This window comes from Cryptomeria japonica, chromosome 3 (assembly GCF_030272615.1).
Source record: "Cryptomeria japonica chromosome 3, Sugi_1.0, whole genome shotgun sequence".
NCBI classification, from domain to species: Eukaryota; Viridiplantae; Streptophyta; class Pinopsida; order Cupressales; family Cupressaceae; genus Cryptomeria; species Cryptomeria japonica.
The window spans coordinates 173,529,172-173,552,512 of NC_081407.1; the positions used below are offsets into that span (position 1 = coordinate 173,529,172).

The 23,341-nt window shown below is 37.9% G+C and overlaps 1 protein-coding gene across 4 annotated transcripts in view; it reads left to right on the forward strand.

Annotated features, from left to right (window-relative positions):
* Positions 1 to 23,341, forward strand: part of LOC131029219 (uncharacterized) — a 79,032-nt gene that overhangs the window by 13,648 nt on the left and 42,043 nt on the right. For all 4 annotated transcript variants that reach the window (XM_059218134.1, XM_057959637.2, XM_057959638.2 and 1 more), the window contains exon 2: positions 15,635 to 15,725. In XM_059218134.1, the coding sequence (XP_059074117.1) occupies positions 15,635 to 15,645 (11 nt within the window). In that variant the 3' untranslated portion in view covers positions 15,646 to 15,725. The remainder of the gene's footprint in view (positions 1 to 15,634; positions 15,726 to 23,341) is intronic.

The window sequence follows — 23,341 nt, forward strand, 5'->3', positions numbered from 1 at the left end:
TGAAGGAAGTGAACAAGTTAGTCAAAATAGAGGATGATGTTAGCACATAAGGATCAATGGGAAAACCGAAACTTGAAGAAAGTACGATGCCTTAGTAAACGAGCTTGCTTATCTAGAAGCGAAATGCTATCTGAACAGGAAATTAAGTTCTTTGTTTAAAATTTGCCACTTGGCTGCAGTTGAGTTTTAAAAAATGTTCAAAATTTTCTTAAGTCTGAATTTTACATTTCAAGGTTAATTTTCCCAACAGGCTTTGCCTTTGCGCTATGTTTAATGCTTTCAAATAGACGACCAATTTTGCATAAATAATGATTTGAAGGAGAGAATTGAATCATACCTGGCGAATTGCCTAATTGATGAGCGAACTTCAGAGACTTGGGTGGTTTTGCAAAGTGTTGTGCCTTTCTGCTTTTCCCTCCTGCGCGATATGAGACTACAAGGATTTTGCAAACTTGCTGAGGTAAATGTCGCCTCTCTATCTTCCCCAAACTTGCGTTTTCGGGCTGGAGAGGCGAAATGAAATTGCAAAGATAAAACCCTATCGTGCGGATTCGGACTGGGAGGGCCTTTTGCAAAGTTTGAAGAGTTATAACGCCTTTCTGCCTCCGCAACTTTTATGTGTCTACCGATTTTCGGGTAGAACTACTAAAACACATACTTAAAAGTGATGCCATGTCCTATGCCTTGCACTTTCGGGGTAAAATAACGAAACGTCAACTCCACGATTTACCAGAAAAAAGCCATTCTTCCTTATGCCTTGCGTGATATTGGACTGGGAGGGGCTTTTATTGGGCGAGACCATAAAAATGCATACTTTTAAAAGTGACGCTATGCCCTATGGTTATGCGATTTTCCCTTTCCTACCCAATTTCGGGGGGAAACCTGCTTCTGAAAAGTTAATGAAGTCTAACGCTCTCTCGTTTTGGCATTATCGAGCTAGAAGAACAAGATGCATATGCCAAAACGCCTTTTTCATACTTTGCATGATTCTTTGCTTGCCCAATTTTGGGCTCAAATGACCTTTTGCAAACCTGGTTTTAACGTCAAACGCCCTTTATGACTTGTCTTCGGGTTAGAAGGGCCTTTTGAAAAGTTTCCACATTTAACGCTTTTTACTTTCGGCATTTTCGGCATTTTCGAAAAATTTTAGAGTTCAAAACGTTTTCACTTACTTTTGCGATTTTACCACTCTGGCAACTTTGGGCTACAAGGCGATTTTTAAAAAAAGTTGAGTTTAACGCTTTTTACATTGGCATTCCCAGTGGCTTTGTCGATTTTCAGGCCAAAAGACATTCTGAAAAGTTTTTACACTTTTATGTTTTTAACGCACTTCTTGCGAAGTTCGGCCTAAATGGGCCTTTTGAAAAGTTTCAAAGTCTGCAATTTCACTTGCTTTGCCCAATTTCGGGCTAAAACTCACTTTTGCCAAAACTTAAAAAAAATAACGCCTTTCTCATACTTTGCGAAATTCGGCCCATGAGGCCTTTTTGAAAAGTTTTAAGATTTTGCGATTTAACTTGCTTTGGCGATTTTCGGTGTAAAAGTGCATTTTGAAAAGGTTTTAAGTTATATCGCCTTATTCACTCTTCGTTTTTCGGCCCATGAGGCCCTTTTGAAAAGTTTTTAAACTTAGACGTTTTCGCCCTATCAGGCGATTTTCGGCCCAAAGGCGACTTTTGCAAGCTTTTCAAACTTAGATGTTTCTCCTTATCAGGCGATTTTCGGCCCAAACAGGGAGTTTGAAATCTTAGAAAGTAGAATGCCCTTTTGAAAAGCCTGATCTTGAAACCAAATTTGGCCTTTAAAGCGATTTTGCAAACCCTAGGACAACTGACACCCTTGCCTATTTAGCCGATTTTCAGGCTTATGCTAAAACTAGTCTCTCTTGGATTGATTTTGATCGTTCAGATTGCGAGACTCTCTGCAACATGACCCCTGGGCCACGTGACTTAAAACTCAAACACACCCTTTCTCCTAATGGCTATAAAGCTCATTGCTTCACTACTACTTGTTGGATCCCAAAACGGTGGATAAAAATTCAAATTCGAAACTCAGCAGGACGAAGGTTGGAAATTAAAGAGGGGGACCCTGTCGGCGACAGGGAGTGTGTGCAACACACAACAGATAGGAATTTCATGCACACAGTCTCCTAGTTGGTGATGGAACTTGCAATGAGATGATGGAACCATTCTAGTGTTACTCCAGCTAGGATTTCAACAAAAAGTCTGATTGCAACATTTTTGTGCATTATTCCAAGAATGCTGCAAGTTATGGTGAATGCTGACATATCCTTGAGCATTGTGGAAAGACATGCCTAGCTGCAAGTGCTGCGGGACTAATATTGGTTCCCTATGGCAAAGAAAGTGGAGGTGGATCATTGGGATCAGTGTCACAAGTGTTATCACCTATTACCTAAAATGGTCCTTTACCTTGATTTTGATTTCCTACAAATATACCAATAAGTTCATGAACCAGTGGTGAAGATGAATCTTCACTTGAATGTGCTTGAGTGGGTGTTTAAAAAGTAGGATCAAGAAGCTCTGCCTTTCTTCGTGATCTGATATACATCTTGTTAGTTAGGATGAAAAGGCTCTAGTTGGAGTTGATAAAATTTTCTGCTACAAGCTTGGCTTCTTGTGTCTCTCTACCTAGTAGAGTTGCTAAAAATAATTAGTGTTTGAATTTGTTTGTTGCCAAACAATGCAAGTAGACAAACACATATGGTAGAGTTGTTTTGCAAGTTGTAAGGGGAAGCTCCCTAAGATCTAACTAAACCTAAAACTAACTAACTTTAGACAAAAACTATAAACTAAGTTACCGGTCCAACCCCTATAGAGCTTAGGTTCTAGTTTGGTCCGTCCAAGGTGTGGGTTTGGGTAGGATCTCGCTTAACACTTGTGGGTTTGTCTTGGGCGAACTCGAGACAAATTTGGTGGGTACCTGTTGTGACCATTTCACACATCGCCCCATCGCAAATGGGGACCCCCTCTTTTTGCTTGTTTTTCGCTCGTTTTCGCTTTCGTTTTTAGGGTTTTGTTAGTTAGTTAGTTGTCTGGATTTAGGGCCAAGCCTTAGGGTTTTAAATTTTGCCTTTTCAAGCCAAAATCCAGTCATTTTTGAGAGCTTTTGAGCTTCTTTTCTAGAATGCAAATTTTGAATGCAATGATTTCGCCAAAATGGTCTAATTCTCAATTGGAATGTTCATGCAGAGCTTAAATTTTTCTAAGTGTTGAAAGTGAAATGTGAATTTTTGTCCGACTGAATATTTTGACCAAATTTTGACTTTTTTGAATTTTGATCCTGGGCATTAGAATTGATTTATTTTCGCCTCGTGAAGTGTTAAAATGTGGAAAATCTTGTTATTTTGGCCTGTAGGAGCAAAATCGCTCCTGTCCCTCAGTGAAGGACGGGAGCTCATTTTCAAATATCTCATCATCCTTACAGAGTCCAGACAAATTTTACGTTTGAAGTGATGGAGAACGACGAGATCTTTCCATTGAATATAAATTGAAGATTTTTACGAGCACAGAAATGCCTCCAGGAGGAAAATCGCTCCTGTCCCTCAGTGAAGGACCGGAGCTACAATTCAAATTTCGTCTTGTCCTTGCAAGATTTTGAAAACTTAACAATTTGAGGACGTCCAAGGGAAGATACTTTGCCAAATGAATATAATTTGATATGCAAAAACGAAGGAGAATGACCTATATTGACCAAATCGCTCCTGTCCCTCTCAAGGGACCAGGGCGAGGTACCTTGTAGCTCTCGTCCCTCTCCCAGGGACCAGAGCGATTTCCTTCATTTTGCAAAATCCAGACAAGGGTCAAGGCAAGTTTACGTTCAAAAACAAAGGAGAACATGAGATGAACGCATTGAATATAAATTGAAGATTTTTGGGACGTCCATACCAGTGTTAAATGCCTAGTTCGCTCCTATCCCTCAGGAAGGGACCAGAGCGATTTTTGATACAATTGCTTTTCTTGCAAAGTTACAAATGATGTCGAGGCATGGACGAATAGAGTGAAGAAGGACGAGTCCGTTGAATATAAATTTGGGAGGTGACAAAGTGAAATGAAGGCCACAAGAGCAAGATCGCTCCTGTCCCTCTCCAAGGGACCAGGGCGATACAATGGTGATGATACTTCCTACGCAAGTTCAAGGTCGTTCCTCCAAAGTTCAGGGTCGACACAAGTCAAGACAAGGTGGCGAGGGACATTTCAAGGCATCTTCATCATGCGCAAACACTCAAGGGACGTTAAAATGAAGAAATTGACACCATATAACATAGATCGCTCCTGTCCCTCAGGAAGGGACCAGGGCGATGTTAGATGTATTGATCATTTTGAGCAAGATTTACGTAAGGACAAGATTTCGCAAGGTCTTAGAGGGTCCACGGAAGGGTAGAAAGGTGATGCATGAAGATTTCAAACGTTAAATAATCACCAAAATGGACCTAGGGACCATATCGCTCCTGTCCCTCTCCAAGGGACCAGGGCGATTTGCTTTGGATTCCTTGTTTTGCTTTAAGATCAAGCTAAGTCAAGACGCCCTAAGATTGCATATGGTCCAAGGCACCGTTTGAAGATAATTCGCAAGGGTTTTGAACGTCCAAACATCGCCAAATAATGTAAAGGCCTCACATCGCTCCTGTCCTTTGGACAAGGACCAAGGCGATATCATCAAAAGCACGCATAGGTCAAAGCCAGGCGAGGATAAGCAAGGTAAAGGACATCGTTGAGAAGACGTTGCAAAGGAGATCGAAGTTTAAAAGTCGCCAAGATCAAGGAGAAATCATGGATCGCTCCTGTCCCTCTCCAAGGGACAAGGGCGATGATCCCTTTAATACGTCCAAACACATAATGAAGACAAATGGAATAAGCGCGGAAGGAATGAGCATAGACGTTATTCGCCTTACAATGGAAGTTCGAAGGTCAAAGATACAAGATGAACGTGAAGACATGGAGATCGCTCCTGTCCCTCTCCAAGGGACAAGGGCGATGTTAGGCAAAACACATGATATTCTTTGAAAATCACGTTAAGACAAGGACGCACAAGGTTTTAAAAGGCATTTGGAAGATGATACAAGGAAAGGATTGTACCAAAATGGAGAATTTCAAGCAAAAACCTTAGGATCGCTCTTGTCCCTCTCCAAGGGACCAGGGCGATGATGGTCATAAGATGCATTTGCTCGCACAAGAAAGAAATTCAAATTCGAAGGACCACCAGATGATCGATTTGGAAAGTGGAAATGAAGGAGTTGAACATTGAAAACGCAAGAATCAAGACCAAAATCATGGATCGCTCCTATCCCTCTCCAAGGGACCAGAGCGATGAGGTACGTCCCTTTATTTTCATATTTTTGGCGCCAAATTAAACAATTCAAATTTCCTTAAATGCTAAATTGATTTAAAAATTGAAAATCCTATTTAAATTGGCATTTAATATGGCGTTAAACATTTATTAATTATTTCGCCTTGATTAAAATCGAAATTTGCAAATTAAAAAAAACGCAAGGCATTAATAGTTAATTAATTAATAAAAAATCGAATTGGAGCGCTCATATATGGAGGTCGGCCTTGTTATTTAATTTAAAAATCATTTAAAAATCGTTTGAAATTGTTATATTTTATCAAGTCGGCCTAAGGGGTGAAGGATGAACGCGCTATATATAAGGGGTGAGAGATTTCATTTTCTACATCATTATTTTACCTTCCTTCATGCGAATTGAGAAGAGGCGAATATAGTGCGAGTTTCATTTCATCCAAGGGTGGCGCGCTAAGTTATCAAAAGGTGGTGCGATTTCAAACCAAAGGTGGCGCTAGTATCATCTTGTGTGGAGTGCGAAGTGTGTTTGAAGAGGTGCGAATTCCATCCAAAGTGGCGTAAGCAATCAAAAGGTGGTGCGAATTTGAAGACCACACCAAGTGCGAGCTTGAGGATACATTAAGGCGAATTTGCTAAGGACTTGGAGACCACGCCAAAGTGCGAATTTGAAGATCCATTTGAGACCACGTCCAAGGCGATAATTGAAGATCACGTTCTCTCCAGAGGTGGCGAAGTCAATTTTGAGGAGATCATATTGAAGATTATCTCATACCTCAAATTTTGCCTAGGCGAATTTTGTTTTTGCATTCTAGAGTTAGCTCTCTATCGAGGTATGGCGATTTAATTGTTATTGTTTTATTCATTCATCGTCATATTTCAAGTTTTTGAATTTTGAATCTCTTAGCTCAATCGTTGTATTTTAGGAAATGATAACTCTAGAGACTTATCATGAGGTTTCCTAAAATTTATCTCTCTTATTTACGTTATTTATTGCAAAATCTATTTCTTATAATGAAATGTTGTGTAGGTATGGCGACCCCAAAGGCGGGAGCATCCACCAGTCGCTCGGCTCTCATGAAAGAAGATCAGAAGACCGAAGAAGTGGAGACCAGGATCGTATCCAAGTGGAGCAACATTGGAGATACCAACTTGGGGAACTTTAGCACAAAGAAGTTCCGGGAGGTCCCTTACATCGGCAAGCCATCACCTGTCGCCCGGAGAATAATAGAGAGTGGCATCATTAAGGCGGCCGGTTTTCCTCCAGCCATTCAGTGCCACGAGTTAATGATCGAGTGTGCCCGTCATTACAATCTGTAGTCCAGGACGATTGTGTCCAATGAGGGAAACACTTTGGCGTACCTTTCAGAGGAAGCCATAAGTGAAGCCTTCCATCTTCCAGAGCACAGGGACATGATATACAAGAGCATTGAAGGAGCCAGATCAGTGTATGATGATGATCCAGATGCTTGCCTAAGCATAATCAACAAGAACTGGCTACTTAAGAGTTGTCCCCGTCTGAGCAAAGTACCGAACACACCACACAGGATTGATTTCCAAGAGGAGTACAGAGATTTGATTACCATGCTCAACAGAGTTACAGGAGCACCTCATGCCTTATATTTTGAGAAATGGATGTTTTACTTCATCCAGGTGATTGTTCAAGGAAAGGGTACAATACATTGGGCTAGGATAATTAGCCATTGCTTGGACGTACAGTTGAGAAGACTCAGGGCTACTAAGTCCTTCCACATGAGTTCATACGTCATCTATGCCTTAATCAGGAGCGTTGAGTACGCAGGACTACCTCACAGAGGAGTGATTGGAAGAGGACCCGACGAGGTCAGAGTTTGTGAATCCTATACCTACTTGCATCATCCACCAGGGAAAAACTACAAGTTAGTCAATGATACTTTCACGATGAACATCACAAGGACGTTGCAAGGTGGAATTCACAACAGATTATCTCAAGATGCCCAGGAATTCATCAAGAGGTACGGTGCTTGGTTCATTCAGTTTCCCAAGTTCACTTACATTAGAGTGCATGGATGTCCTTTACCTCCATACATGTTGCCGAGGTACCCGACAGATAGAATTGTGTTACTTGAAGTAACAAGGCAGTTGGCAGCATATGTGAAGGCATTCAGACACAGACATCAGAATGGAGTTCAGGTACCTATTATTTTGGGTAATTCAGTTGAGGTATGTCCTAATGTCTTAGCCATGGATGACGCAGAGAAGGAGTTAGCCTTGTATCCTTTTTCATCTTTTGCTTGGAGGAATAGTTTTGATCCACATGGACACTTAGAGGAGACGGTCGGTAGAAGATTTAGACATGAGTACCAAATTGAAGATTTTATGATGAATCTCCTAGATGATCTCGAAGTGAAACGAAAAATACATTCTAGATTGCCTTTGGATTTCATCAGGAAATGTAAGATTTACAGAGTAGCCGACCAAGCTCAGGACAACGACAGGCACATCCAATCTTCATATGATAGAGAAAGCAAGACAATAAGTTTGAATTGGAATGAGCCCGAGGCCGTGGATTTAGATGATTTGATGGCACTAGTCTTGTCTTGTACTCGCAGATGGGTAGACGTTCAGCATCAGAAGTTGAGAGAACAAGGCATAGCCATGTCTTTTATTTTGGAAGAGAAACCAGCCGAAGGTGGAGCCAGTGTTAGTGAAGGCAATCCTAATCCTAGGAATTCAGGTGAAGGTAACCTTCAATGTGCCAGTGAGGGCAATCTCCATTCGAGAGGTTCAAAGAGAAAGGAAAGATCAGAAAAGAAAGAGCCTTCCAAGAAAAAGCAAGGTGCCAACAAAGATCAAACACCAGGTACTTCTTCCAGGCCAGAGGATAGAACAGTTCGAGTGGAAGAGTCCATGGAATCGATGGTACAGAATGATAGGCAGGAGGAAGGACAGGTGCAGCATGTTTCATCCGATGGATCTCTCCAAGACTATGATTTAGATAATGATAATGAAGTAACATCTCCTCCCAGACAAGAAGAAATGGTACATAAAGAAATTCAAGTTCAAGAGACAAGATCAAATATCCCAGATTGGTTGAAGGAAAGATTGACTAAGGTGATCGTAATTGAGGACGAGGACAGTGCAATTGATTTAGAGAGCCTCGTGGGACGTTCACATATGACAACAGAGAAAAAGAAGGCTACAAAGATGTCCAAGATGATTCGAGATGAGACTGGATCTAGAAAACTGCAGATAGCTACACCGGCAGCAGACAAATATGAGGGTGAGATCCTAGCAGAAGACTATCATATACAGACTATTGAGTTAGGCCCATCTACAGCAGAGCAGACTTTAGATGATGCCACCGACACATTTGAGGCATTGAAGGACAAGTTTAGAGAAGAAGTAGAAAAGAATAGAAAGCTTGAGAAAGAGGTCGGTGCATGGAGGACATATTTCAGTCACATCAATGAACCTTTGGGACGTCAAGATCCAGTTAGATCACCATTGCAGGCATTGCCCCTTCAATCAATCAATGAAGCAGAAAGATTCAGGAACCTGGTCCAGCGTACATGTGGTTGGATGGATAGATCTCACACGGTGGCCATAGAGTTTGTTACAAGGATGTCGAAGATCACCCATCAGGCTATCCAAGTTCTTGAGATTATTCACAGATTGATGGCAACAGTAGCTGCATTTGCCCATACCAAGGACGTTGTCATCCCTGTCTTGAAAGTTATAAGACACACATCCAGAAGAATTTTAGCACAAGAGAGGATCTTAGAAGGTGATTCTCACAGTTTGTTTCAGTGGTCAACCTTACTCCATATAAAGAGTGTTCTCTTCGAGGACATCAGTGTTAGATGTGGTCAAGTTGAGGAGGTGATCAATCCGATCCAGGACAGAGTATTTGAGGTACTTCGTACCATTCTTGGCAGAAGGATCGAGGTCGAGACAGATGTGGATTTACAAGAATTTGAGGATAGAATCAAGATCATCTTTCGCAAGGACGCAGATGTTACAGATGAGCAGTATGATCAGATGTATGCCACCATGCTCCTGATTGATAGAACAAAGGAACTTGAACCTACTTGGGACACAGCTCTTCTAGATGCATTTGATCAGGTTATCCACTTAGAGGAGAGTATCAAGAATCTTCCTGAGATTCCAAGCACAGAAATCGAAGGAATCGTGACAAAATTCATTGCATATGCTAAGAAAGAGAATTGGAAAGGGAATAAGATTCTAGATGAAAGGTTGTTACAGATGACATGACATCTTGTTTCTCATTGGCTGATACCTCTTAGATTTTTGTGCCAAATTTAATATTTGGCTATATATTTAATATTGTTCAGTAAAAAGGAGGTCATTTGTAACAAACCCTAATTAGGGTTTAGGTGTCATGATCTTGTCCATTGATTTACTTTCAATCTGGACCTTTCATTGTAACTGGGGATGCTATTTATACCCCCATTTTTCATTTCATTTGGTAATAGAAAAATAGTGAATAAGTGTGAGAGATAATAGTGGATGTAATAGAGAGATTAGAGTTAGAAGCAATTTTTATTTTGTAGCAAGATTGAGTCTTGAAGAGAGAAATTCAAGCAATTGTTGTATATGATGACTTGGAAATCAATAAAATATTGAAGTTATGGTGTTTTGTTGCAAATTTCTTAAGTTATCTTCATGGTTGTTGGATGTACTTGAATCACGCTCAATCAAAGTAGTTTGTTAATTTGAAAGGCTAAGTGTGAGATTTGATATTTGGTAGGATTCGTTATCTAAACCACTAGCTTCTTGCTGATTGTAGGAACGCCTTGCGTGGTCGACTGGAAAACATTTTGAGTCCTTAACCTTCAAGCATTTTCGCATCTAGGATATGTACCTTCGTAGTAGTGTCCTTGGTCTTTGATGCATTGAACACCATTATTACCTTAGAAGATCGCACTAATTTCAATTGAGTTGTTATCTTATGGCAAAATTGAAGTTGGTTGAGTCTTGCCAAATCTCATTCATGCTAAGTCGTTCATAGGGTTAGGCTAGATTAGACTTCCTTAAACCCTGTCCTTTTTCCATTTTTTTTGAAAGTTCCTTTTAGTTTAGTAAAATCTTCGAACTTTTGAATCCGTAAGACGCCTTGGAGGAAACAGCAAATCACATCATACCACTAAAAAGCTTGTCCACACGTGGAGACCCCACTAAAAGAACCTTGGAGTCTACCTAACTGATCCTTTTTGCAGATCTTCAGCAGTTAGAGACTATTTTCTCAAGAGAGGATAAGATGCCTGTCGGTATTTTATTCTGTGTATGATTGTGTACAAAATACACGTCAACAGTACCCATGCCAAATCGGCAAATTTTACCATTTTTTTATTGACTTTTTTTACACTAAAAAGTGCAATTCGCCCCCGCAAACCCTAAAACACGGAATAGAAAACATCCAAAAGGCAAAAGTAAACTCATTTTCTATATTGTGAATGAAAAAAATACATATTATTCTCCATTGCTGAACTTATTTTCTTGCTTGCCATTGCATGAATAGAGTTGAAGATTGATCATTGAACGTTCCAAGCTGGTTGTTGTGCTATTCCTATGCATTTTGCAAGAATTTGTTGTCAAGGAGATTGTAGAGGAATGTTTTTTTAAAAGAGGTAGGTTTTTTAAATTTTAAAATTTTTTTTTCCCATGTTTTTTTACAAATGAACTCTCTTGTTTTGTTGTGAAGTTTTATGTTTGTTTTCATTCTTCTAGTTATCTATAACACATGCTTAATTTTCAAAAATGAATTAACTATTGAGTTCTATTTATATATTTTTGTTTTCATTTGTTTCAAGTCTTTGAATGTGTTGTTTATTGAACTTGTTGTCTTAGGTATTATAATGGCAACCATTTTTAGCTCTATAAACCAACCTTGCTTCAAAAGTTAAAACAGACTTAAACTCTCCCCTTTGTAAATATTTAGGTATTATAATGACAACCATTTTTAGCTCTATAAACCAACCTTGCTTCAAAAGTTAAAACAGACTCAAACTCTCCCCTTTGTAAATATGCTGAAATGGTACAACAACTTTGAGGTGGTGGGCATTATGTTTGGATTTGTAGTGAATGTAAAGTTAGATATTCGAGCTCTCAATTGAGTGAAAGACCATTTGTGCAAGATCCTTGGACAAGACATCAAATTTTTTCTAGGGAAAGATCATATTGGCATTTCAAAATTACAAGTTTTGGCATATATTGAAGAGCAAGAAAAATCAGATCAAGCTGCAGGCTGTAAATCAAATTGTCCTTTGTTAAAGAAAGGATCTCAAGGGATGAAGCCCCCTCCATCGCCTTCTCATTTTAAACCTACAAAGAACCAACCATTTCTGTACACATTCGAAGAACAACTTGTGGCTTCTATACATAAGAGATCAAAGGGACCGTTGAAAATGGCATTTTATAACAAGTCTTGAGAGATTTCTAATCACCACATATCAAGGTGTGTCTATGTGGATGGATTGGCATTGAATGTTGTTTTCTCACCATATTGGTAACAAATGGTGAAATCAATTAATGAGGCTCCAAAAGGGTACGAGGGCTCGGGTTTAGAAGGTTTTGTAGCACCTTATTGGAAAAAGAGATGAAATTTGTAGAGGATTCATTGAACCCGATAAGGGATTTTTGGGTCTAAACAAGAGTGTCCATCATTTTTGATGGATGGGAAGATATAAAAAATTGGGCATTGATCAATGCTATTGCAGTGTCCTCTAAAGGGGCAATATTTTTGAGAGTAGTGGATTGTGAAGGGGAGGTGAAGGATGGTGCATTTATTGCTAACATTCTTTGTCAAGCCAATAAGGAAGTGAGCCCTTGTAATGTTGAGAAAGTTATAATAGAAAATGCCAAAAATTGTAGAACTATTGTGTCATCGGTTGAGGAGCGTTATTCACATTTTTTTTGGACATTTGTTTGTCCACTCCCTCAACCTTATGCTACAAAAAATTGGCACCAAAATTGATTGGATCAAATAGGTGTATGCTCAGCCAAAGAGATCCAAATGTTCATCACCAACCACCACATATCACCAGGAATATTTAAACATTCTTGAAATTGGTGCTGCTGAAGGTAAGTTAAATAATAAATATGTTTCACATTAGTAAACTCTTCAATTTTATTTTAATTTTAATTTTTGAATAGGTTTGAGACCCATTTTGCCTCCAACACAATTGTGTTGAGACGACTTGTGAAGGTTTATGAGGCACTTTCTAACATGGTCATCAGCCCAAATTGGTCCCTTATATTGACATGGATAGGCCTTGTTTGGGTGAGGTATATGATGGCATTGACTCAATGATTGAGAAGATGAAAGTCATCATAAATGCAAAAGTGCAAGATCTTGAAGAATTTTTTTCCAAACAACTACACAAAATCATTGAAGAGAAATGGAACAAAATGACCGCTTTGCTACATCTTCTTGCCTTTGCATTGAGTCCCAAATATTATAGTGCTGAGCTCCTTTCTGTGACAACAAGAGTTGCAGACTTTTCATTGATCTTGACATGCCGGATGCAATGAGGGTTGAGTGCATGGGTTTTGCAGCTCTAGCGACTTTAGTCTTGATGCTCTTTGGGACAAGTATAAGGTTGATGCTCATAGTCGGTGGTACTTCCATGGACAACCATTGACACACCTACAATCTCTTGCAATCAAAATTTAATCCCAAGTAAGACTTATAAAAAAGTTCTTCTAATTTAAGTTTTGTAACTCAACTTTCTAATTTCGTTTTAATAGGTTGCTAGTTCATCTGCATCTGTGAGGAATTGGAGCATACACTCCTTCATCCACTTAGTAAAGCGCAATCGAATACACTAAAATATGGATGGTGATGGTGATAGTTTTGAAGACCCATATGATTTTTGATCAACGATGCTGATTGTTGACACTTCACATTATTATTTTTTTACTTTAATATGTATCGTGACATTCGATTTTGACTAATATTTGACTGTTCACATGGTGGTTTTGTTTATTATGTAATGTACGCTGCTATGTGTAGTGTATTTTGAACTTAATTACTGCTGGAAGTATGTATATATTTCTGACTTTTATGTTTTTGTATGGACAAATCCAAAACGAACCCAACCCCAAATTTGTTTTGAGCGAACCTGCAAACTAAACCCTTGAAACTGAACCTGAACTTGTACCAAGACCGGTTACTTAGACTATAAACATAATGTACAAGTATTCACACTGCACAAGATTTCATGGGGGCTTTTGCATAAATGCAAATTACTGATTTCAAAAAATGTGGTTGTACACACCCTTCATCATCTTGCTAGATAATTTGCGTACATGTGCTTTATTGACAACTTGTACAACATTTGAGGCTCCAACCTCCTCTATGACATTTAAAAAAAATTGAAATTGGAAGGTTGCATCCTTCTGCTTCCCTGAGAACCAATACCTTTAAGAAACTAAAAGCCACTTTCACATGTGACTATGATTTGATGAGTGACTAATTTCTTTTTTGTCCACACATCCATGATAATATTGCAGCTTGTTCTCCATCACCAAATTCGCTTTGGAATACTTTTATCAAAGTGGTTGGTTTGTAGTTTATTTTCTCTAGGGGTGGGACCAAAATATTTGTATCTTTCAACATTTGTTTGAAGTAGGGAGAACATTCAACATAAAATGGAATGGCATGGGAAAGTCTTCTTTAGCAACCAAAGAATTTGTCACTTCTTGTGATTGCATATTAAATATCCTGACAATATTAGTGTGTCTCTTTCCCTTAGTAGAATTTCCTCCCCTTTGAGTCTCAACATCTATGATTTAGTTAGGCAATTGCAACTATATTGCATGGATTGTACTAGTATTCCCTTATTTCTTGCCTCATCCTCCATGAACAATCTAGACACCCCCACCTTCTAGTTGGGATTATTTTTTCACATCCTTTTACCCCTTATCCACCTATGCACAAAAAATGATTGTAAAGCCTTGTGTATCTATCCATGCAACCCTTGTTGCACAAATTACAGCAAACTTTATTCCCCCTTGAGTTGTTTTCTTGTCTTTGTCTATGGCTGTTGCAAATCATAGAGAATTTATTTATGATTGAATGGGTCCTTTGCATAAAGTTTTAGGATATTAGAAAGGCATTCGAATGGGTTATTTGAATCCATAGTACCTACAACACTCCCACACTGAAAAAAACCTCCAATATCTTTATTGAAATTTAACTTCATCTTCTCTAGCCTCATTGCTCTTCATATTGTTTTTAATTTTGAAAATACAGTTGCAAGTGCAAATGTAAAATAAGAAACCAAGAAAAAGTCTTTAAATGTTTGAAACTTTAAAAAAGCAAAAAAATTCAAAAGGATTTGTGCAAATGAACAATGAGTAGTAAACTTACCCGAAAGATGTAGTTTTGATTCTTTTGTCGTTTTCTCACTGCTGTTCTTTTCTCTTCTTATTTCTGTTCTCTTTCTTTGTTGTCTTCTCACAGAATACAAAATGAGGGATTTTTTTAAGGTTTTAGTGTCTTTGTTTTAGGTTTAGGGTTGTTTTGTGGGATCCTCACGCACCCTCTCACAACCTTTTTTCTTTTTTCATTTCGGTGCTTCTATTTAAAATTGAAACTTTTAGGCTGGACTGTGGGGGATGGCTAGCCATTCCCTAATGTTTCCTACTGTCCCTAGTTATTTTTTCAGCCTACTAAATGTTTTTGTTTTTGGTAAGGGATGGCCCTAGGGATTTTTCTCTGTTTCGCCTGCATCTCTGAAATATCCTTGGTGCAGGAACAGGTGGATAATTCAAGGGAATGTATCCCCATTGAACGTAGCTAATTCAATTGCATATAAATCATAAGTTTTTGGGTCCCATTGACTGACTTTGTTCGGTTTTGTACATTAGTATAAAGTTTTCTCCATCTTTCTTTCTATCATGATTACATTATGACTTAATGTATCAAGTGTTCACCAGTGATCTAACATATTCATAGACAAATGTCCTTGATATTTTAATTCCAAAATTCCTGAATAACTTAGTATGCCAACAAAGAGTCCATCACAAGGGCTAATGTTAAATACACAAGCATTTAGTGGGTGAGGTCTGGAATGTTTGCATTACTTACAACCCTTATTTAGTTTTTATTGTTTGAAGAAGAAATTCTATTTGTAAGAGAGTATTTAGGAGCAAAATCCTTCGATTTTTTTTTTCTATTTTGATCAGTTATCTTTGGATTTGTGAAAATATGTTTTCTTTTTAATTATCAATTAAATCAATCTTGAATCTTTTCAAGACAGGTAGCAATAGTTGATATGTTACTCAATACTTATCTTTCTGGCACTTTCAGAGAGCACTTAAAACTGCAGACAAGATATACCTGGCAGCCATTGACAAATTTGAAGCTGTGATGGGAATCAGTGAAACTTATGCACCAGATGGTATGTTTTTGTTACAAAGACTATTTAGAATTTGAGCTGATGGTGTGTGATTTATCTTTGAAGTGTGTCTGTTATTTTTTAAAAAATTCTTAACAATTATATAGTTGTGTTCATTGTCTGAACTGTTAATTGCTGTTTTAAGTTGGGGTTTGTTTTTTGGTCTGATATATAATAAGATGATATATATTTAGAATTTTAGAGTTTCCTTGAGTAGGAGCTAGAAGTCAAATTTTTAATGATAAGATCAAAGGCTAGAACAGATAATTGAAAATACTTAAAGAAGATTAGGTGATATAAACATATAAAGATGAAAATGTCTTAAGAAAAGCATGTGACTTAACTGAGCTTTTGTAGGGTGATCTACTGAGTGGCATTGTATTTAATTCATTTACTGGGCGCTGGATTATATAATCATGTATTGACAATACTGATTGTTCACAATGCCTAAAAGTTGTATCTGAAAGGATATACTAATTAAAAATTCATCCAGCAATAGCCAATTGCCAAGATACTTTTCTTTATCAATTTGTAATTCTTGGAATAAAAGCACAAAGGATGCTTTTTAGCAAGTTAAAAAAGTGAGTTGATAAGCAAAACCATTTTATATTCTGTATGGTGGAGGTTTTGTATTTTTGTGTACTTTTTATGAGAAAACACAAAAGAACTGGAAAAGAAAGGAAGAGAAGGGCAGAAAAGAGAAAGAGAGATGCCCTAGGTTAGCTAAATACGTAGAGGAAGCCCTGGTGAACTCGGGAATAGGGCAGTAATGTAGATTTAGAACCCTTCTGTCTAATTTCAACACAAAGTTGTGTATGATTTGCACAATTGAACAACTAAAACCTCAACACAAAGTTTTTTTAGGTCAAATTCAACAACATATGGGTGATATGCGGGTGAGAAAAAGACTCACCTTTCAAACCCTACATCACAAAGTATTAAAGAGAGAAAACACGACTTGCAATAAATATGGTTTACTGGGTATGACCAAATTCCATTTGACAAGTTGAAAACCAAATTACGTAGAAGCGAAACTATCACATCTTCATGAGCAACATTGGATTCCATCATGTTAAAAATTGCATATCATTGACAATACTACAAAGATTATAAACAAAGTTGCATCATCATAAGAGAAAAAGAGTTTACTAGTTTCTGATAGATTTAAAAAACCTAGCACCTCCTAGAGAGAGCCTCCAACTTCTAAGATTCTGCTTCCTACTGCAAAATACCTAAGCTTCTCATTGCATCTTACTTTTGCATGATTATTAAATTGCATGTTGAAATTGTTTGCATAATAATATTCCATCTTTCCCACCAATCACAAACTTAGATTTATTTTGCATGTCCTTGCTCCATAATACGTTTTTACACTTTAATAATTTATATAGTTTAAAAAAATGTTATTAAATAAATCAGAGAGCCTCCAACTTCTAAGAAACTGCTTCCTACTACAAAATACCTAAGCTTCTCATTGCATCTTTCTTTTGCATAATTATTAAATTGCATGTTGAAATTGTTTGCATGATAATATTCCACCTTTCCCATCAATCACAAACTTAGATTTATTTTGCATGTCCTTGCTCCATAAATATGTTTTTACACTTTAATAATTTATATAGTTTAAAAAAATGTTATTAAATAAATCTTATCATGTGCAAACTTGAATATAACTTAAAAGTGAACCCTTTAAATGGCTCAAAGAACAGAAATGAGACTTCCCAAAAAACACTTGATGTTCACATCATGACTATAAGTCCATTGGACCACCTAATAACAAATGTAGATTGATTAGTGAAGTAGAATACCGAGCTAGTGCCTTAACCTTTAGACAATAGAGTTGATGAAGATTACATTCTATGTTGTCCTCACTGCTACTGGATTGAGTGTATGAACCACAATTGAAATCACATGCTTTCTCTTGGATTGGGGTCCCAAAGGGGAATAACTTTGACCAGTCACCATGATGATAAACGAAAAGCAATCTTATTTAGGAAGTGTTGATTGCCAAATTGAGAGGCTTCAATGTAATGTCCCTTTTGGTGATATTCCTCAATTTTACCCTGAAACCACAATTCCAATTAAAATTAAGAAATGTAGTACATCTTAGAACATAAATTTACCAATTGAAATGCCCTTTATAAGAGAATTCCTTGTCTAGGTCCTGCACACAATATTAGTTACTGGAAATTGACATTAAATCATTTTACTAATCATCAATATGCATCATGAAATCATATAAACATTACTCCTATCAAAAATCTAATTAGGGCAATAGCCATTCCAATGTGGATTCCCATAATAATCTTATTAGGAATTTGTTGAAAGGCTTGCAAACTGCAGTCTCAAGGTTGGTCGTCCTTGTACTATGAAAGCATGGAAGGTTGGTCGCCCTTCCATCCCTTAGTTCACCTTGGAGGCTGGCCGTCCTCCTCGATCAAGCCCAAGAGCATGGAAGGCCTGTCTTCCATTCCACCTCCTGGCCCATGGGCATGGAAGGTTGGTCATCCATTCCATCTTGGGGTGGCGTACTCAATAAGAGCACGAAGGCCGGTCTTCCTTCACCTCTCGTGAACTCGGAAGGCTGGCCGTCCTTCCTATTTGCAATCCGTTTCTCTAAATTCAAAATAGATTATTAAATGAATCCCTTACATATTCATATTGAAGATAACCAGTTAGATTACTCACAAAAATCATTAATTTCTGCAAATATTATTATAGCATGAACACATATATACATGCCTATAATTTAACTTGATTCACAGAATTTATCTCTAATTTATTTGCTGCTATTAAATATTTACTTCTGCTCTTGATTCAGATCTGATTTCTTATTTTCTGATTTTGGTAAAGAAGTATTGGAGCATTTGACGAATTAAATCCGCACAGTTGAGATCAATCAAAATAAGACATGACCTGTGTTAAGTTTTGGTGATCAGATTATAATTTCAAAATTATTTGCCAATGAATCAGCCTCACCTCTAAGATTAAAACTATGACTTCAAACTGCCCTATCAACGATGATCTGCTGGTCGACAGAGGAATCACGACACAAAGGAGGAACTCAATCTAATTGTTGATTGTGTAATGCAGATTGGGAGATGATAGAAAGTTTGCAGAACAAGAAATACGATCTGCAGAGAAGTATATAATCTGCCTGAGCCTTTAGTCGATATGTATCAAACACGACCCGCTGTTTGGTGATGAGTTAAATACGATAAGATATGAATCTGTTCTATTTCTTATTTTCTTAACACACTGAGGGAGAGAGCGATCCTAAATACGTGACAAGATGTCCTTCTAATCATCACGTCTTATACCAATCATCGTGTCTCTTCCTCAGATCGAATAGTTAGTGTAACTTAATCAACACGTCTTATCAAGTGTTAGTTAACATGTATTAACATATAATCGATTCACAGATGTTAATCGATTCATGTATTAATCAATTTATAGAATCGAGACATATATTAATCGATTCATTCACAATGTTTATTAATTATTATATAACTAATTTGTAGACTAAGTTGTCTCAGTCAGATCAGTAGATTACTGACCGACACTATACTTCAACAACCTGACCCTTGCCATAATTTCTATAATCTTAGCCCTATTTTCAAAAGAAGGGCCTCTGGTATCACCCAACCTAGGAAAGCTTCCAACAATCAGCTTTAGAATCTTTCTCATCACATCATCGTTGTAGGTTGCTACAGGAGCTGTAATTCTTGCGATCTCATTGAGGCAAGAGGTAACTGCAAGTCTTACATCTTCACAAGGATGTTCCATAAGCTTATGCTGGACCAAAGCAAGCATTGGTGTCTTCAAAGCCCAATTTTTAAAATACTCCAACCTGATTGGTCTACCTTTGACAAATATGATTACGATTTCTCCAATTTAGAATATCATCAGGAAATTGCATGCAAAGTTTTAAAACTCGGACTCGGCAAACCAAAAAGTTGGACTCGGACTCGGACTCGTGAAAGACTCGCGAAAGACTCGGCAAAAAAAAATCATAGTTTTACAAAAAAAACATAAAGAAATTAATGCCTTTAGAGAACATAAGAGCCATAATTGAAACATTACAAATGTCATATGATCTACAAACACGAAATATTTGAAATTTCATCATTCATACTCATAGTTTCAACTCTAAAATGTATAATAGCAGCATAAGTTTATAAATGTTCACAAAATTACATATAATGATATGTCCAACTCCAAATGTGAAAAACAACAATGAACAAACCAAAGAGAAGACTACGTCTTACTCTTTGTATTTCTCCTAATATAGCTCAATTTTTCAGGCCTTGAGCTAGAAGTAGTAGCAGTGGGTGTTGTGGTTTCTAAATGGTGAGATGATTCTTCTTCAAAGTCAAAGTCCTCATCCTCGTCCTCATCTTCGTCCTCATCTTCATCCTCCATTTCATCCAATCTTGCTCCTTCTGCATCTTGTGCTGCTCCTCTCTCTATTTCTGCAATTTCTTCTTTGGTAAGGAGGACATCGTCACCATCATTTTGTTCATTCACGGTCCAATCACCATATGGATCAATTTCATCCAAGTCAATGGCCTCATGTGAAACACCCTCCACTTGTCTAACTTGAAGGCGAAGGTTGTACCGAATGAAGACTAGATCATTGAGCCGTTTTTGTGTCAATCTATTTCTCTTCTTTGTGTGAATGCTCTCAAATACACTCCAATTTTGTTCACACCTAGAAGCACTGGATGGCTGAGACAAAACACGAACGGCTATCTTTTGCAGATTAGGCGTGCCAGCACCATTATTATCCCACCATAAATCTACAAAAAACATTTAGAAATATTAGAATTGAGGAAAAAAATGTAACAATCAAGTTTGTAGTTTTTTTCTTGCAGTATTGAACTAAGTTACTAAATTTTTTACCTGGTTGTTGTTTTCCTCTCCTATCAATTGCTAGTTGTGATGAGAAGAGTCTCCCCTCTGCACTCTTGTAGATCTTGAACAATGAACATTTCCAAATTCATAAATAGATAGTCAAAGTGTCAAACTCAAATTCAATAATGAACATTTCCGAATTCATAAATAAAGATAGAGCAATTGCAAATGTCAAATCTCACCTCCAACTCATCAAGAACCTTGTCTCTCAACTCAGGATCAGGTGCCATGTTATCAATGCATGGAATAACACCTGCCATGACCTCCTCATCAGCCCTAAATGAATAAGAGAAGTAGAATTTCACGTTCAAAAAGTAGGCAAAGGCATGTATCGGTTGGTGGAGTTGGTTTGTCCACCTACGATCAATGATGTGCCAAAGGATTTCACATTTTCTTGTATTTCCACTATAGTAATGTGAAATGGCCTCTTTGGCCCTATCCATGGCCTCATAAATGAAACCCATTGGCATGCCCTCTCCATCCACCGTACAAAGAACCCTTACCAAAGGTTCTGTCACCTAAAAAAATGAAAACAAATTTTAAATTAGTACAAAATTAACCCCTAAAAAATAAAATCAGCAAATAGACAAGATTGTATAAAGTTTTTTTTTGTGTTTGCTACTTACCGCAGTCAACTCCTCTCCACTTTTGGTGAACCCTTCATCAAAAACAATGCTCATAATCTTCTCTGCTTCAGGTCTTTTGGAGTATGTAGACCCCAACCAAGCATCAGACACAAACATTTGTTTAAGATGAGGAATGGCACTAAGAATGCTCTGCAAAGTGATGAAGTGGCTAGCAAATCGTGTCACTCCAGGTTGCACAAGGTCCTTTCCATTTGTGTGTTTTCTCATCAAAGCAAGCACCCAAGTATGGCTGTAGATGAATTTGGTGACACTTCTTGCATCTTCAACCACCTTTTTCACCCATCCAATCTTCCCAATGTCCTCTAGCATCAAGTCCAAGCAATATGCAGCACAAGGACTCCATGTAATCGTAGGATGCCTCTCCATAAGAATTCTACTTGCAGATACATATGCAGTTGCATTGTCCGTGATAATTTGGACAACATTCTCAACTCCAACTTCCTGAACCACTCCATCCAACAGATTACAGAAAGTCTCTGCATTTTTTATTTCATTTGAGGCATCAATAGACTTAGGAATACCATTGCACTATTTGGAGCCACCAAGAAGTTGAGAAGAGTCCTATTTCGTCCATCTGTCCATCCATCAGATAAAATGCTACATCCTTTTCTCTTCCAATACCTTTTCTGATCATCAATCACAACTTGTGTATTTTTTACAGCTTTCTCTAGCAATGGCCCACTAAAGTCATGACCTATTGGGGCCTTAAACCCCTTACCCGCATCTGTTAATGCATTAACCAAACCTTCCCAATACACATTGTTTGCTGCATTGAAAGATAAGTTATTGTAAAACCAAAAGTTTGAAGCTGCTATCCTTGCTTGTTCATGCTTCTCTCTATTCCATCCTGTACCTTCAAGTGAAGGTTGTGCACCTGGAACAGTGTGTGGTACAAAAAAATTAGGGTCTGATCTAACAGGAGTGCCACTAGCCTCACCCTCATTGTTAGATCAGACCCTAGTTTTTTTGTACCATGCAATGTTCCAGGTGCACAACCTTTACTTGAGGGTACAGGATGGAATTGAGAGAAGCACGAACAAGCAAGGATAAAAGCTTCAAACTTTTGGTTTTACAATAACCTATCTTTCAATGCAGCAAACAATGTGTATTGGGAAGGTTTGGTTAATGCATTAACAGTTGCGGGTAAGGGGTTTAAGGCCCCAATAGTTCATGACTTTAGTGGGCCATTGCTAGAGAAAGCTGTAAAAAATACACAAGTTGTGGTTGACGATCAGAAAATATATTGGAAGAGAAAAGGATGAAACATTTTATTTGATGGATGGACATATGGACGGAATAGGACTCTTCTCAACTTCTTGGTGGCTTCAAATGGTGCAATGATATTCCTAAAGTCTATTGATGCCTCAAAAGAAATAAAAAATGCAGAGACTTTGTGTAATTTGTTGGATGGGGTGGTTCAGGAAGTTGGAGTTGAGAATGTTGTCCAAATTATCACGGACAATGCAACTGCATATGTATCTGCAAGTAGAATTCTTATGGAGAGGCATCCTACGATTACATGGAGTCCTTGTGCTGCACATTGCTTGGACTTGATGCTAGAGGACATTGGGAAGATTGGATGGGTGAAAAAGGTGGTTGAAGATGCAAGAAGTGTCATCAAATTCATCTACAGCCATACTTGGGTGCTTGCTTTGATGAGAAAACACACAAATGGAAAGGACCTTGTGCAACCTGGAGTGACACGATTTGCTAGCCACTTCATCACTTTGCAGAGCATTCTTAGTGCCATTCCTCATCTTAAGCAAATGTTTGTGTCTGATGCTTGGTTGGGGTCTACATACTCCAAAAGACCTGAAGCAGAGAAGATTGTGAGAATTGTTTTTGATGAAGGGTTCACCAAAAGTGGAGAGGAGTTGACTGCGGTAAGTAGCAAACACAAAAAAAAACTTTATACAATCTTGTCTATTTGCTGATTTTATTTTTTAGGGGTTAATTTTGTACTAATTTAAAATTTGTTTTCATTTTTTTAGGTGATAGAACCTTTGGTAAGGGTTCTTTGTATGGTGGATGGAGAGGGCATGCCAATGGGTTTCATTT